This window comes from Schistocerca nitens, chromosome 11 (assembly GCF_023898315.1).
Source record: "Schistocerca nitens isolate TAMUIC-IGC-003100 chromosome 11, iqSchNite1.1, whole genome shotgun sequence".
Classification (NCBI taxonomy): Eukaryota; Metazoa; Arthropoda; class Insecta; order Orthoptera; family Acrididae; genus Schistocerca; species Schistocerca nitens.
In genome coordinates, this window is record NC_064624.1 from 175,892,856 (window position 1) to 175,908,448 (window position 15,593).

General features: G+C 37.0%; 1 protein-coding gene across 4 annotated transcripts in view; it reads left to right on the top strand.

Moving 5' to 3' along the window:
- The first annotated feature begins 508 nt into the window (after positions 1-508).
- LOC126213024 (uncharacterized) overlaps positions 509-15,593 on the top strand; it is a 111,147-nt gene continuing 96,062 nt past the window's right edge. Inside the window, exons 1-2 of one of the 4 annotated variants that reach the window (XM_049940591.1) lie at positions 509-521; positions 9,995-10,056. In XM_049940591.1, the coding sequence (XP_049796548.1) occupies positions 10,003-10,056 (54 nt within the window). In that variant the 5' untranslated portion in view covers positions 509-521; positions 9,995-10,002. Of the gene's footprint in view, positions 522-944; positions 1,089-1,350; positions 1,577-9,994; positions 10,057-15,593 lie in introns of those variants that run through there. The other 3 variants (XM_049940588.1, XM_049940590.1, XM_049940589.1) reach the window with 3 other exon arrangements.

Consider the following 15,593-nt stretch of genomic DNA (forward strand, 5'->3'; position numbering starts at 1 on the left):
TAGATCGTCGTTTCACACACTCTTTAAAAGAATGGAGCGAACCATGTTAACTAGGCAGTCTAACCTTCACGATAGTATCAGCATTCAGCAGGGATAAAATTGAAACAATAAAGTTGATGGGTGCCAGAAGCGAAGTACTTTATAAAACAGCCATAAAAAACATTAATGCAGAAAATTAACAGCATTAAGCAAAGAAAAGCTAAAACAAAACTCTCGGAAAATATTATGTTATTTACATCGTGTATCATAAACATTAATAGTAATAATAAATTGCAAACTAATGTCTCCAACGTTTTTCAACAGATAGGCGAGAGTAGAAGTTTAAATCGAAAGCTTTATTTAGTTCCTAAAAGTAGTGTGGACAACTCCAGCTGCGGCCAAAAAACAAATGAGTACTGAACTAGTGGCAGTTTGGCATGATAGTAAACTGCCAACACCGAAACATCAAAAAGTTTCAGAGACGCTATAAAAATGGAATTTTCCACATTGGCATCTAATAACTAGGACTCTGGATGTTTGAGGTGATAAACTCGTTTTATATCCGGTTAATATCAATTGATGTTATAATATAATGACGATAAGTTATTATTATTTTTAATTAGGTGGGACATGTGTGTGAATGCCTTTCTCCATATGAAATAAATTTCTCCGATATAAGTTTCTCTAGCTACTATTTTGTATAATAATCATTACGTGATTGTGTACACTGAAAATATTTTACTGACTTTTCATTTTCAAACGCTTCTTTGTTGGCGATGGAATGGTGGTGTACTGTGGAGTGTTAACATGTTTGGCGCGTTAATTTTAGTGTTTGAATTGGATTTGGCTATTAAAACAAATAATACTGTAGCTCTCTTTAATAACAGTAATAGAACAAGTTTTTGGTTATCATAAAAGTAGTGTGGACAACTCCAGCTGCGGCCAAAAAACAAATGAGTACTGAACTAGTGGCAGTTTGGCATGATAGTAAACTGCCAACACCGAAACATCAAAAAGTTTCAGAGACGCTATAAAAATGGAATTTTCCACATTGGCATCCAATAATTAGGACTCTGGATGTTTGAGGTGATAAACTCGTTTTATATCCGGTTAATATCAATTGATGTTATAATATAATGACGATAAGTTATTATTATTTTTAATTAGGTGGGACATGTGTGTGAATGCCTTTCTCCATATGAAATAAATTTCTCCGATATAAGTTTCTCTAGCTACTATTTTGTATAATAATCATTACGTGATTGTGTACACTGAAAATATTTTACTGACTTTTCATTTTCAAACGCTTCTTTGTTGGCGATGGAATGGTGGTGTACTGTGGAGTGTTAACATGTTTGGCGCGTTAATTTTAGTGTTTGAATTGGATTTGGCTATTAAAACAAATAATACTGTAGCTCTCTTTAATAACAGTAATAGAACAAGTTTTTGGTTATCATAAAAAAGTAATCGGTGTGCTGCAAGAACAAATATTGTTACGTAACGTGCAGTTGTTCGACATCCGTCTATCGTTTCAGAAGTGCGCCGAAGATATATAAATCTGTGTTAGAATTTTATTTAAATTTATAAGAAGCCCAAGGTAAGAATGAGGAACTATGAAATTTCGCATATCCATAACTGTTTGAAGCTGTTGGAAGACAGTAATAATTTCAAATTGCTGCATATTTTTTATGTTGAGAGAATAAGTAGTGATATTGCCAAATTAATTTTGGTAACTACTTTGTTATACACACGAGTTCTTCGAGTGCAGGGGGTTATTTGCTAACAGTTTAATGATGCAAATATTCTTTCCTTTTGTTTTAAGCTCTGCGGACAGGAAAGTTATCCCAGCGCTCGATAATTGTGTTTACGTGTATATAATATTATACAACCATTAATGAAAATTTCGGGAACTCTTCTTGTTGAGTATTTGACAAGTTTTTCGGTGCATGTTGCAGTGTTGTTGTTCTCAGTTAAAACGACGTTAGATGGGACGAAAATGGTCTGTGTAATTTTGCCGTTATTTGAATCTTACTCCCAGCACTCCTCCCAAATGACACCAAGGAGATATTTGTTGCTTAGGAGTCATAAATAGGTGTTTGCTCCAAAACTACCCATACTGCCAAGAAGTGTATGTGCATTTTAAGTTGATTTTATAATATGTATGCATGTTATTTGCTTGCTTGCTGGGTTCCTGCTCCATGGTTCCTTTGTACCATAAATCATAATGATGTGGAACGATTAATTTTACAAGCGCACCATAACTTAATTTTTAAAGATAGCTATATGCTGAAAATTTGTGGAGATGTTTTTCTCTTTTTTTAATATATTGAGATTGAGTTATTAACTCCTAGCCACCACCCTTTACAAATTATGTTGGCAGAGAGAGTTTTACACAGTAGCAGGAGTTGTCAAGGAGAAACGGTTTGTTATCGAGAATTAAAATATATTGGTGCCATGGCCATTGCCCTTTTTTAAATTGTATTGGGCTAAAGAATTTCATGGTTCTCTCATCTGTGTAACTATCAGTAGGAATTAGTCCAGAAAGAAGAAAGTTGGGGACCCTGTCTAGTGGCAGCCTGCATTTATTTATATTTCCACCTGACTTATTTTCCAACTAACGTAAACCCCAGGCCATATGACAGACCTGTCAGTCATCAGAGCCAAGGTTTTGAGGCAGAGCACTATCATACTCAAGCCATTATGCATTTTTTTGTGCAATGTTTGTAAATGATTTTACAATATAGGCTAGTTGCACTTTTAAGGTGTCCAGATGTGTCTAAAAACATGTGCTGACTGTCTTAGAATTGCTGGTATGAGGATACACGGATCTGCTCAGGATTGGACAGCACTTCTGCTACTGCTGTAGGCCCTAAGTGGAATATGTTGGCTGTGAAGCCTTTGATCCCTGTAGTGGCTGCCTGAGTGAGAGTTGTACTCAGCAGAGTTGGGACAAGAGATCTCAGGCACTTTGATCTCGGGTGGGTTGCTGGAGTAGAACACACTTATATTCTCTTTCGGAGTAATCCTTTATGTTACTCATAGACCACAGATCCTGTGGAGAGGTGTCTCAGAGCTGTGGAAAGAAGTCAAAGGTGCATGTATTATCTAAGTTAAATGCAAAATATTGTTAAGACATTATGTTAGAAATGACTGTAGTTTTGCAATGCCAATTCTCGAATGATCAAAAATATTGTATTCGGTATTTTCTGTGACAAATATCTTCAGTGGAGTATAAGGAGTTGCCCAACAGAAACTTCTTTAAATCAGTTTAAACTCAATCACCTTATCGACCCGACATTTAATGTGCCTTGGTAGGTTTTTTAATACTTGAAAACCTCTGTGTGTGTGTGTGTGTGTGTGTGTGTGTGTGTGTGTGTGTGTGTGTGTGTGTGGGCGCGCACGCTATTTGTATGCAGTGTCAAGGGTTTGCATTAAATTTGTTTAAATCTGTCACTGCCATAGGTGACACCTCGTACCATTTGTTGCTTACATGACAGCTGGTAGGCGCTTCCATTTCTTAGCCAGCTGTGACATTCTACTCTCTGCCTCTGTTGTAAATGTGAAAACGTGTAGAACGTAGTGACAAATCAAAGATTTTTGTACTGGAGGCGCATCAAATTACTTTAAAAAAAAAGATAATAATAATTAACATATTTAAGCAGACATTTCTGAATTTTCAGACATGAACATTTTAACAAGAACATATATAACACTTATGGTCATTTTGCAGCTTGCAATACATTAAATATGATATATTAACAATTTATTATACAATACGTAATCTTTATTGTTTCTTTTATTTTCAAATTGCCAAAGTGTCCTGCATTAATTCTTCGATTGAATAACAACATTTTTCCATTAGTGTATTAAATAACAATGTTTTTAGTGGGTCCAACTCCATATTTAACAGATTTGTGTTATTTAGTTTATTGTAAATTTTTAAGCCCACGTACAGTGGTCTTTGAGTGTAAAGTTGTAAATTATGAGAGGGAAGGGTGATACTGTGTCTGTGACGAGTACTGTAATTGTGGTTAAAATGAAAATTGTCAAGTGAGTTTTGATTTTTATGTATGAAAATAAAAATTTCGTATATGTACAGAGAAGGAATGTTGAATATTTTTAATTTTTTAAATAATGGGCGATACAATGTTCTTTTTTGAACTAAACCCATGTTTCTTATAATTCTCTTATGAAGTGTAATTAATCTTGGGCTGTTCGCAGAGTTCCTCAGAAAATTATTCCATATCGAATTATACCCGTACTCTTAAAGTAGCTGTGGTAGACTATGTTCCTGGTATCCATAAGGGTGGAACCAGATAAAATGTTCATCACATTAGGTAGGCTGTTTAGTTTGTTTGCTAAGAAGTCTGCATGTGCTGTCCAGTTTAAATTTTTGTCAAGATTTGGACCTATAAATTTTACATAACTTGCTTCAGTCATTTCCTGTTTGCCATGCACTATTTTCATGGGAGATGCTGATGATGTTTTAGCACTGAACTGCACTGATTGTGTTTTTGTGACTTAAGTTTTAATCCATTTTATTGAAACCATCGGTCTAGGTTTCCCATTATTTTATCCCCGGTATCGTGAATTTGTTCAAAATTGTTATTTTCAATTAAAACTGAGGTATCATCTGTGAATAAACCGGAGTGAACATCAATACTTAAAGGTAAATCATTTATGTACAGCAGAAAAAGATAAGGCTCAAAAATTAAGGCCTTTGAGACCACTGTACAAATCTTTTTCCAGTCCGAGACCGAGCGAGGTGGCGCAGTGGTTAGCACACTGGACTCGCATTCGGGAGGACGACGGTTCAATCCCGTCTCCAGCCATCCTGATTTAGGTTTTCCGTGATTTCACTAAATTGTTTCAGGCAAATGCCGGGATGGTTCCTTTCAAAGGGCATGGCCGATTTCCTTCCCCATCCTTCCCTAACCCGAGCTAGCGCTCCGTCTCTAATGACCTCGTTGTCGACGGGACGTTAAACAACACTAACCTAACCTAACCCAGTCCGAGAATGATATTTTCCTGTTTGAATTTAATATAAGTCCATGTTTTTTTTTTTTTTTTTTTTTTTTTTTTTTTTTTTTTTTTTTTACCAATAATATTTGAACCACTGTAATGCCCTGTCCACGGTCCCATCTCTCTCTAACTTGTGTAGAAGTAGCAAGTAACTGACAGAGTCAAAACCTTTGGTCAAATCACAAAAAATACCTGTGACCTTTTTACCCTTGTCTAAAGCAGAGCTTGTCTTTTCAGTGAATTCCCTGATAGTGTTTATTTTATTTTTCCCTTTTGGAAATCCAAATTGATTTTTAAGTATAACGTCATTTTATATAAGAAAGTTTTCAAGATGTTTTGCAATAATCCTTTCTATCACCTTAGCAGAAACTGGCATCAGGGAAATAGTGCAGCAGTTTCCCATGCCATCTGTTGAGCCTTTCTTGAACAATGGTCTTATTTCAGCATATTTTAACACATCTGGGAAATATCCTGCCTCAAATGTCTGATTAATAATTTCAGCCAATGGATAAGAAATGATGTTATAAACAGCCTTGACTACAGTGGTTGGAATTTCATCCCACCCAGCTGATTTCTTGTTTTTTAAAGGCACTGCAGCATCTTCTACATCTTTTGGGATAATTCTTTTGAATGTTTTAACAGATTTGACAACATCTGAAATAGCCCTTGATTTATTTTCATGTTTACTAATAAACAGGTTGTTATCCAATTTTCTTGCTGCCTGTACAACTTTTTTGAATGTATATCTCTTTAGTCATAATTTTTGTCATGTTTTAACTCATTGTGAAGTTGTCTTTTCCTGGCACTAGAAACTTTTATTCCTTGTGTAATCCAGTTTATTTTGTCGGCCACTCTTTGTTGCCAGGCTTGAGGGGGAAAGTTTAGTTGAAAAATCTAGGAAACCATTTAGGAATGTTTTGAAATTTTTTTCACTTGGCACACTATTATCTAGAAGCCTGTTTATAGTTTTTTAGGAAATATATTTACATTATCTTTCCTTTCAAAACATGTTTTCACACGGTTTGGTTTTCCTATTTTTGGAAACTGATAATATGTGTTCAGAGTGGCTATTTCTTCTAGTACTTTAAGTGAAATTTAAATTAAAAGCATGTTTCTGAATTAAGTGACAAAGATTTACAATATCATTATTATGATTTAATACATTTATATTAAAGTTGGCTGCAATTACTATTTTTTTCTTTCTTTCTGGTTTTCGGAAGTCTTTCTAATAGACATTGAAATTTAGATAAAAAGAATTTTGTTACAGCATTTCCAGGAATTCTGTAAAGAGATACAGTATTTAAATCAATTTGTTCCACAGCACAACTTTCAAAATTACCTTCCTCATTCAAACAATTGAACTCGCTGTCTTTAAAATTTATTGAGTCATTTAGAAGCATGCAGCAGCCCCCATGAGACCTTTTACCTCCACAAAAACTACTGACAAGTGTAAAATGTTCAATTTTGTTTAGAATTTCTATACTGCCTTTGTCAGCCAATGTTTGTTTAAACATAAAATTTTTAAATTTGAACATTCTGAAAGTAAAACTTGGAAGTTCATCAGTTTTAGAATAACTTGGGTTACAACAAATCTGAGGCTATACCATTTATATTTGAATGCATTAGAAAATGTTTATCACTGTTTTGAATGCTTTTAAGTAAATCATATGTTCGAATATATCTACATTTTTTATTTGCAGTTGATTCTTTTGTTTTTAACATCCATTCCACACACTGTCAGTTTCCCTGATAATTGATGATTTTGCAAATGTCGAAAAACATTTTACTCAGTCACTGAGAATAGCCTATTTAGATGTACACAATCTACACCCAGACATTTGTTACTTACAAATTTCTTTGGGTTTATAAATACCACGCCACGCTTATCACACTGGTCCCATCTACGTAAGAGGCAGAGTGTCAATAATAATGGGACAGGAATAATGTGTAATCCACACATTTGAGAAGTTAATGGTACAAATTCAAAATGAAGTCACACTTTCTGTCTGTGATGTTTTGTAGTTAATGAAAGTTGGACAGTGAAAGAAGTAAATGGAATAGTGAACATATTCTGTTGTGCTTTCACTGAACTAAATATGGTTTTCGAAACTAAGCTTCTGGTGCATCCGAAATGAAAAGTTTGCATTGGTTGGTCACATTCTGCAGATCTTGTCGAGAAAGAGAATCTTCAGGACAGAAACATGTCGAGGCATACCGGTAAATTTTACCAAAATGGAGGTGAGTCAAAGAAACTTAATGTGTATACTTTGCTAACAATAAACTATCCCTATACTAAACACTGTTCATATTAATACCACCTGACTTTAACCCAAGGCACTGGAAAGAAAGCTGCTATTTTGGAAGAAGCTGGTACTTCCTAATTTTTAATATGTAGCTTTGGCTTTCGGCAGCTTACTATTCATTTTATTACAAAGCATTTTTCAAAGAAAATATTTTTACATCCATAAATACTGAGTGTTATTTATAGTACATTATTACTTGTCATACAGCTTTATCACAAACACTAATATTTACTATATGGCTAACATATCGCTGAACCTAGATATTCAGATAGTTGAAAGAGTAGTTAATGAGGTATGTTTTTAATTTTCTTTTGAATTGGCAGGGATTTCCAATTTCTTGCTTTATGTTAGATTGGAATTTGTTGAATATCTTCCATCAGAGTACACAACCAGGCAAAGTCTAGATGGAAATTGTTGTCGTGTCTTTATTGTGACTGTGTAAGAAACATTTCAGCTAAATCTGATTTTTATTGTCAGCAACAACAACCATTTGGAAGTAAACGTATTGGGAATGGAGTGTCGAGCCTTGTGTAAGATGTACAGTTATCTAATTTATTCAGTAGTTATACTACTTGCTGTTGTACAAACATTTTGCTTAATTACTGTAGGTGCACTCCCCCAGTGTATATAGTAAGTCACAAGACAACAGGTAGTGACAGTGGGAAAATGAGAAAACACTCTTGTCTTCAGAACAACACAGTGAGAGATGAGAGATGCTTCTAATGATGAAACGCTTTGAACTGAGCTGCTTAATTAGTTTATCTGTGTTCTTTTTTCTTTTCTGTAATATTTAGCCTGCCTAGTATGGGGTCCACTTTTTCAGGGTTTGGCAAATTTTACTTTGACAAATTTTATTTCCATGTGCTTTATCTTGTAGACAAGAAAAAAATCATTCTTATTTAGATGTACCAAACATATTTTGCCTATTCATGCTGGGCGTCCTCAGTGGTATTCATTTTTATGTCCTTGTCACATATCCATACATTCTTTTGCATGTGCTAGGTGCACATAGTAGAGATTTCTTCCTTTTTTTTTAGGCTGCATTTAAGCACTGCACTGCCGATAATATATACTTTGGCACACTGAAAGTGCTCTTACTTATTTAGTACACACAAATAAAACATTCAGGTGCAAAAGACTGATTTTTCATATGTATACAGGGTGTTACAAAAAGGTACGGCCAGACTTTCAGGAAACATTCCTCACACACAAATAAAGAAAAGATGTTATGTGGACTTGTGTCCGGAAATGCTTAGTTTCCATGTTAGAGGTTATTTTAGATTGTTCTCCCACCCACGCTCAATGGAGCACGTTATCATGATTTCATACGGGATACTCTACCTGTGCTGCTAGAACATGTGCCTTTACAAGTATGACACAACACGTGGTTCGTGCACGATGGAGCTCCTGCACATTTCAGTCGAAGTGTTCGTACCCTTTTGAACAACAGATTCGGTGACCGACGGATTGGTAGAGGCGGACCAATTCCGTGGCCTCCACGCTCTCCTGACCTCAACCCTCTTGACTTTCATTTATGGGGGCATTTGAAAGCTCTTGTCTACGCAACCCCGGTACCAAATGTAGAGACTCTTCGTGCTCGTATTGTGGACGGCTGTGATACAATACGCCATTCTTGAGGGCTGCATCAGCAGATCAGATATTCCGTGCGACGGAGGGTGGATGCACGTATCCTCGCTAACGGAGGACATTTTGAACATTTCCTGTAACAAAGTGTTTGAAGTCGCGCTGGTACGTTCTGTTGCTGTGTGCTTTGAAGAGAAGTAATAAAATGAGCTGTAACATGGAAAGTAAGCATTTCCGGACACATGTTCACATAACATATTTTCTTTCTTTGTGTGTGAGGAATGTTTCCTGAAAGTTTGGCCGTACCTTTTTGTAACAGCCTGTATAATTAAGCATAACTGAAGTAGCAACTGAGAAAAAATGGCTGCAGATATTAAGAATATTTTATCTCTGTAGGGGTAAGGGAGACAACTCACTGAAGAACAACAGCCTTGAGTCATTGACAGACAAACCGAAAATGAAGGAAAACATGCTAGCTTTTGGAATAAATCCTTTTGTTCAGCTGTATTGCACCACCACTCCCCCTCCTCCCGTTCTGTCCCCACCCCCCACCCCTCCCTCCCCCAGTTGCAAGGCTTTGTGAGAGCCACAGTATGCACCAACAGCCTAATTTTTCTTGCTTAGCTCTGCCAGCTCTTCACTTTTGAGGCCTCGTATTGATTTTTCTGTGGAAAGCTGTTTATGATAGCCATACTGAGAGGCAGTTAAATAAGTCAGTATTCATCATAGGCCAGTTCTGGAATTGTTAATCTCTGCATTGCACATTAATATCTTGAAACTGGTGGAATAAGATTGTTGTTTTATTTCAAGGTGAGACCAGGATCATTGAAGTTATTTTAGTCATGATTTTCATTTTTTGTAGTACTTAATTTACTTTTTACAATATTCTAAGTAAGTATCAGTATGTTTTTACTGCATATACTGATAGTGCTAAATGCGGCAACTCGCTCGGTTATTGAACTGTTTATTTGTGGGGGAGAGGTAGGGAGAGGTGCATGCATACACAAGTGCAGGAGAATTGTATGTCCTACCTGGCACTGATTCAGTTTCTAGAATTGTAATTAAAATTACTGGCCTTTGTCTCTAATGTGTCCCTTTCCTTACAGGCACTAATATGGATGACAAACTGCTTCCGAGAGAAGTGCCAGAGCCGACAAGGTTTCCAAGTGTAAGTAAGTCATAATATTTTTTTAATTATTAATTTTTTATATCTCTTTATGGAGATATTAGTTTGGATCATTATTGTCCCATACTTACCAGTGGAGTAGCGTTTAAAACTGTCACACACAGACTGTGGTTTCGAATGTCAACATTGAGTGTTCCAAGTTCAGCTTGCTGCTGAAAACTCAGAAACAATGTAACTTGTGCGTTTGGCATGTGTTCCTCGATGCGGTATATGCGATTGCAGTGCGCTCCAGTGGCTGTTGTTGGCTGCGTCTCGCTCGCACATCATATTGATTATTAAAGGGATGAGCCTAGATTTGCTATGTTAGCTCTGTTAAAATGGACAGTTACTCCCTTGTCCATAGGCTAGTCTTGTTTTGTCTGTAGTATACATAAATAAAAACTTTATTATCCATGAAAATGTTGTAAGGCAAAAAGGAATGTACCATGTTCAGTCAGTAAGAACAGTGGCATACAAAAGTTCCATTACAAGTAGTGTGATAGAAATTTACAATAATTCTCCATGTAAGATAAAAATGATTTTGTTATTCTTACTGTTTAGTAAAATCCTAAGGCCATTCGTACTTGATCACTGTTTCTTCAGCAAGAATCACATGTGGAATACACTTAAAACAAGAACGTGTAAGTAGTGCATGCTGTTTTGTAGCTAAAACTAATCAAGCAAACAAACTGACTTCCCAGAAAGTGCATGACATGGGATATTGGAGAACATACTTTTATTAATTTAACAAGAAAGTATCAGAACCAGCTAAGAAACGCCACTGTCGGTAAAAAAAAATTGGTTCCAGGGAGGCGCAGACCAGTGACACATTGACATACACCTTAGAATTCTGTGACACTACCCATTGTGCTATACCAGCCGTGAGTGTTATATGATCTTAATATGCCTCTTAGCATCTCCTGAAAGTGTTAAACATAGGTGTGTTATTAACTGACAATTGTAACAAATTGTACCAAGAACATTGTGGATTCTCAGTGTGCCATTGCCTTGGCATACTTTAATAATATTCAAGCTACAATAATTTTTTAACCACCAGTGTGATGTTTCCAGTCATTTTATCATAACTAATCATACAGTTAACAACAGGTGTTTGGGACAGGACAATATTGCAGGATAGCAACATCAAGGTGTGGATAATCATGTGAAATTGTTGTAGAGTCTGACTGTTAAGTTACAGAGGCGACCAGAGCGATGGATGCCAACACTGGGTGGAGTAGGTGGGAGACAAAAGGGAGGGTATCCAATTTCAGGGCTCAATCCGAGAGTGTGGGGTATGTTCAGTGGAGGCATATCAGATCCTAGGTGATGAGGGTGCTTCTGACAGGAGGGCATTAGTTTGTGAATAATGCCTGTAGGGGTAGTTGTGGGACAGCTTGCCAGTCTGTCGGGGGGGGGGGGGGCGCATTTGATGTGGATATGGTGATAACTTTTAAAGTGTAGGTGTTGCTACTTGTCATTTGGTTTTGGGGGACAAGGTTTGAATGAGGGCTTCAGTGCAACGGGGGTTTGACGATTTTAGATTCTCACACATCAAGGCATTTGCCATTGTTTGTAATGTTTGTTCATAAATGTATCGATCTACTTCATCGCAGAGTGTGTGTTCCAGCTACCTCTTGTTTAGCTGAGGTAAGAATTCCACAATAATCACTTCCTGCTGACTATGAGTGTGATTTTTGTTGCTGGGCACGAGTGCTTGGCATGGTGCAACAGTTAGTCCGAGCATAGCAGTTGGATTGAGATGATGCTCTTGTCAGCATGGGTCGCACGTGCTTGCTAACTGTGTTCACGTGAGACATGCCCTTTCGTAAGAAAGAATTCACTGTAATTATTCACACTGCATTATTTATGTGATAGTGAGTGGGAATAAGTTGAGTTGAGTTCAGACAATGTGCTTACTGACATTGCTCGGATGTATTTGCTGATTTTCTTTTGTTATTTGTACCGCATTTTGTTTGCTTTGAGAATTGTAAAATGATCAGTGTTGTACGGTGACATGCACAATAGCACTAAAGCCAAGTATCTTAAAAAATGTTTGAAATTATTAATAATTGTGGTAATAAACCATGCTATTGATGATTTGCTAACAATCACTGTTCTTAATCGAACTCATCTTAATTGACTAACTCAAGCCGTCAGAAATTGAAATAAACATTTTGTAACTTCTTCGAGTGGAGAGAGGCAGCATTATCGTAATGCCACACACCCTCGTCGAGGAAGGTGGCTTTGAATCTGAAAAAGGACAGGGTTACTTATGTTGGGAAATGAATTTTCCTTTAAATAATTTTTCATTCTCACAGAACTTAGAATTATGTAAAAGATAGTCTACTCCATCCAAAAGCAAATAAATATTCTTAAATTGTGCAATGTGGACAACATGGTCTTGTATAGTATGTATTTACAGAATGAGCAATACAAACCTCAGAACTTTATCTGTAAACCTCACCATGAAACTCAGCACCACTCTTGCAGCACCCACTACTGGAGTTTGTTGAGCATATGTGTAATCTAAAAATGCACTTCTTTGCATCTTCTCTGTTTACTATCAATTTTAGGTGTAAGGATCACAGACAGATTTGGTGGAATATTGGTGGAAGGAAGGTTTTGTAAGGCACTTCACTTCTGGGTGGCCCATACATCCTGAGGATTCATCCAGTGAATGTCATTCTGACATCTGCCTTACCTGCAGTTAGTTTTGTGTGGTCATTTCACTTGAAATTCCTCCATCCGCATTCTCTTAGGTATTTAATGGGTGTAATTGCTCTGTAATCATGCAGTCATACAATAATGGATCTATCTGTCTGTTTAGATACAGTACATTACTTTATTTTTTGTTGAGGGTCAAACAGATGTACATCATCATCATGTTTTCAGCTAATAGACCTAGTTGTCTGTTATGACATCCTTGCATCTCGTGTAACAGACGTGGCAGGGAAACAGGCAGTTTTGAAACCTCTGCTAGTGATACAAATTTATTCGCAAAGATATAAAATAAATACAGCATGGATTCACAATGCTTGCAATTTAAAATGCCTATCACTTGAAAATGATATCACTCATGTGGCCACCAGTTACTTAATTTACCGTACAGACTAATGAACCTGGCAAAAGAAGATTGGGCATCAAGTTAATGAGATGTCTGTCCAAAAACTTACAAGCAGAGGTGTGTGACAGCAGAGTCTCTGGTGGACAGTATTAAAGATAACCTAATAGATTAAATCTGTAAATAATGTTCTGTGTAGTCACTAATCAACTGTATTGAGGATTTTTCGGTAGAGAGGATTGAGCACATGGTTGTGGATATAGATTTGTCCACAGATATAGATGTAACTTGAGGTATGCCCCATCAAAATGTTTAAGGATCCTTACTATCCATATTGTGTATAAATGACCTTGCAGACAAAATTAATAACCTCGCACTTGTTGCAGGCAATGTAGTTATCTATCTGAAAAATAGGCGCAGACATATTCAGTCATATCTCGATAAGGTTTCAAATTGGAGCTAAGATTTGCATCTTGCTTTAAATGTTCAGAAATGTAAAACTGTGCAGTTCATAACTTGCAAAAACATAGTATACTGTAACTAAAATACCAGCATGTCACGATTTCAGTCAGTAAACTTGTTCGAATACCTAGATGTAACAGTTTGTAGGCATATCAAATGGAACTCCACTTAAAATGGCGCAGTGATCAGCTTAAAAAGACTGCTGATGGACAAAGCTTCTGGATATTGTGTAACTGGTTGTGGACCCAGAGAACAATAAGGATCCTGAAATATGGGTAACCAGTAGCCCAGCCAATCTCATACTATGTGGAGGGGTCAGCCCATCGTGAGTACCACCTTCCGGTTTCTTCACCCAGTGCAGTCTCCAAGGTCGCCTCTCAGCATCTGTCGTCCTGCACCGGCCCATCTCATCTGTTCTGATTTGTGTACAGGTTGATTGGAGAAAGCGTCTCATATTTTTACAGGGGACACTGCTAGTCAAAACAGCAAAAATTTTGCCATCAACATGACTGCAACACACACAGATCACATGAAACCCATGTCACACTTCTGTTACATGACATTCTGAAAGCTTTGGATCAATGCAGGCAGGTAATGCAGTATCTCTTAATTTCTGAAAAGCATTTGACTCAGTACCACATCTACTTTTATTGTCAAAAGTACGATTATATAGGATATCAAGTGAAATGTGTGACTGGATTGAAGACTTTTGGTACATAGGATGCAGGTTATTATCTTGGTTGTAGAGTCATCGTCAGATGTAGAAATAACTTTGGGTGTGCTCCAGGGTGGTGTGTGGGGACCGTTGCTGTTCATGTTGCATATTTGCAGTTCTCTATAATGGAGTGCTACATGAAAGATACTGAATAAACATCAGTCAGATCTTGATAAGATGTCAAAGTACTGCGAAGGTTGGCAACTTGCTTTAAAGATGATGGCTTTGAAGATGGCATAGTGGAATGCTGAAACTGGTTGTTGTCAAAATAAAAAAATAAAAAAAAATCATCATCTTAGTTACACAGCTGTTGGAGTATTTCATTGATATTGACAAGTGCTTAACCAGCTGATGTCCCCTGTCCATGAGGGACCAATAGAGACTTGCTTTAAATGTTCAAAAATGTAAAGTTACACACTTCGTATAGTGAAAAAAATGTAATATCCTACGACTATTATGTCAGTGAGTCACTATTGGAATCGGCCAACTCGTACAAATACCTGGGTGTGACACTCTGTAGGGATATGAAATGAAATAATCACATAGGATCAGTCGTGGGTGAAACAGGAAGTAGATTTCGGTTTATTGGTAGAATACTGGGGAAGTGCAGTCAGTCTACAAAGGAGACTGCTTACAAATCACTCGTACAACCAGTTCTGGAATATTGCTGATGTGTGTGAAACCCTTACCAATAGGACTAAATGGGAATGTTGAATATATACGCAGAAGGGCAGCACGAATGGTCACAGGTTTGTTTGACACGTGGGATAGAGTCACAGAGCTACTGAAGGAACTGAACTGGCAGACCCTTGAAGATAGACGTAAAATACCCAAGAAAGTCTACTAACGAAGTTTCAAGAACTGGTTTTAAACAATGATCTTAGCAATGTGCTACAACCCCGTATGTATTGCTCACACAGGGCTTGTGAGGATAAGATTAGAACAATTACAGTCTGCACAGAGACATTCAAATTATAATTATTCCTGTGCTTCATACGTAAGTGGAACAGAAAGAAACCCTGATTACTGTTATTATGGAACATACCCTCTGCCATGCGCTTCGCAGTGGTTTGCAGAGTATAGTTGTATATGTAGATTAATCGAGTTACACGCCAGGCTGTCGTACGACAGGCACCTGTACTTCCAACATTCCTTGTGGTTTCCATTTGTTGTCACACACCCTTCAGTTCTCCTCCTCACAGAGTCACAAATTTGTGTAGACACATGCTCAGATTTGGTGTTACACATGTGCACATTGTTGATGGCTGCAGAATACACCAATATCTTTAACACTTTGAAGAA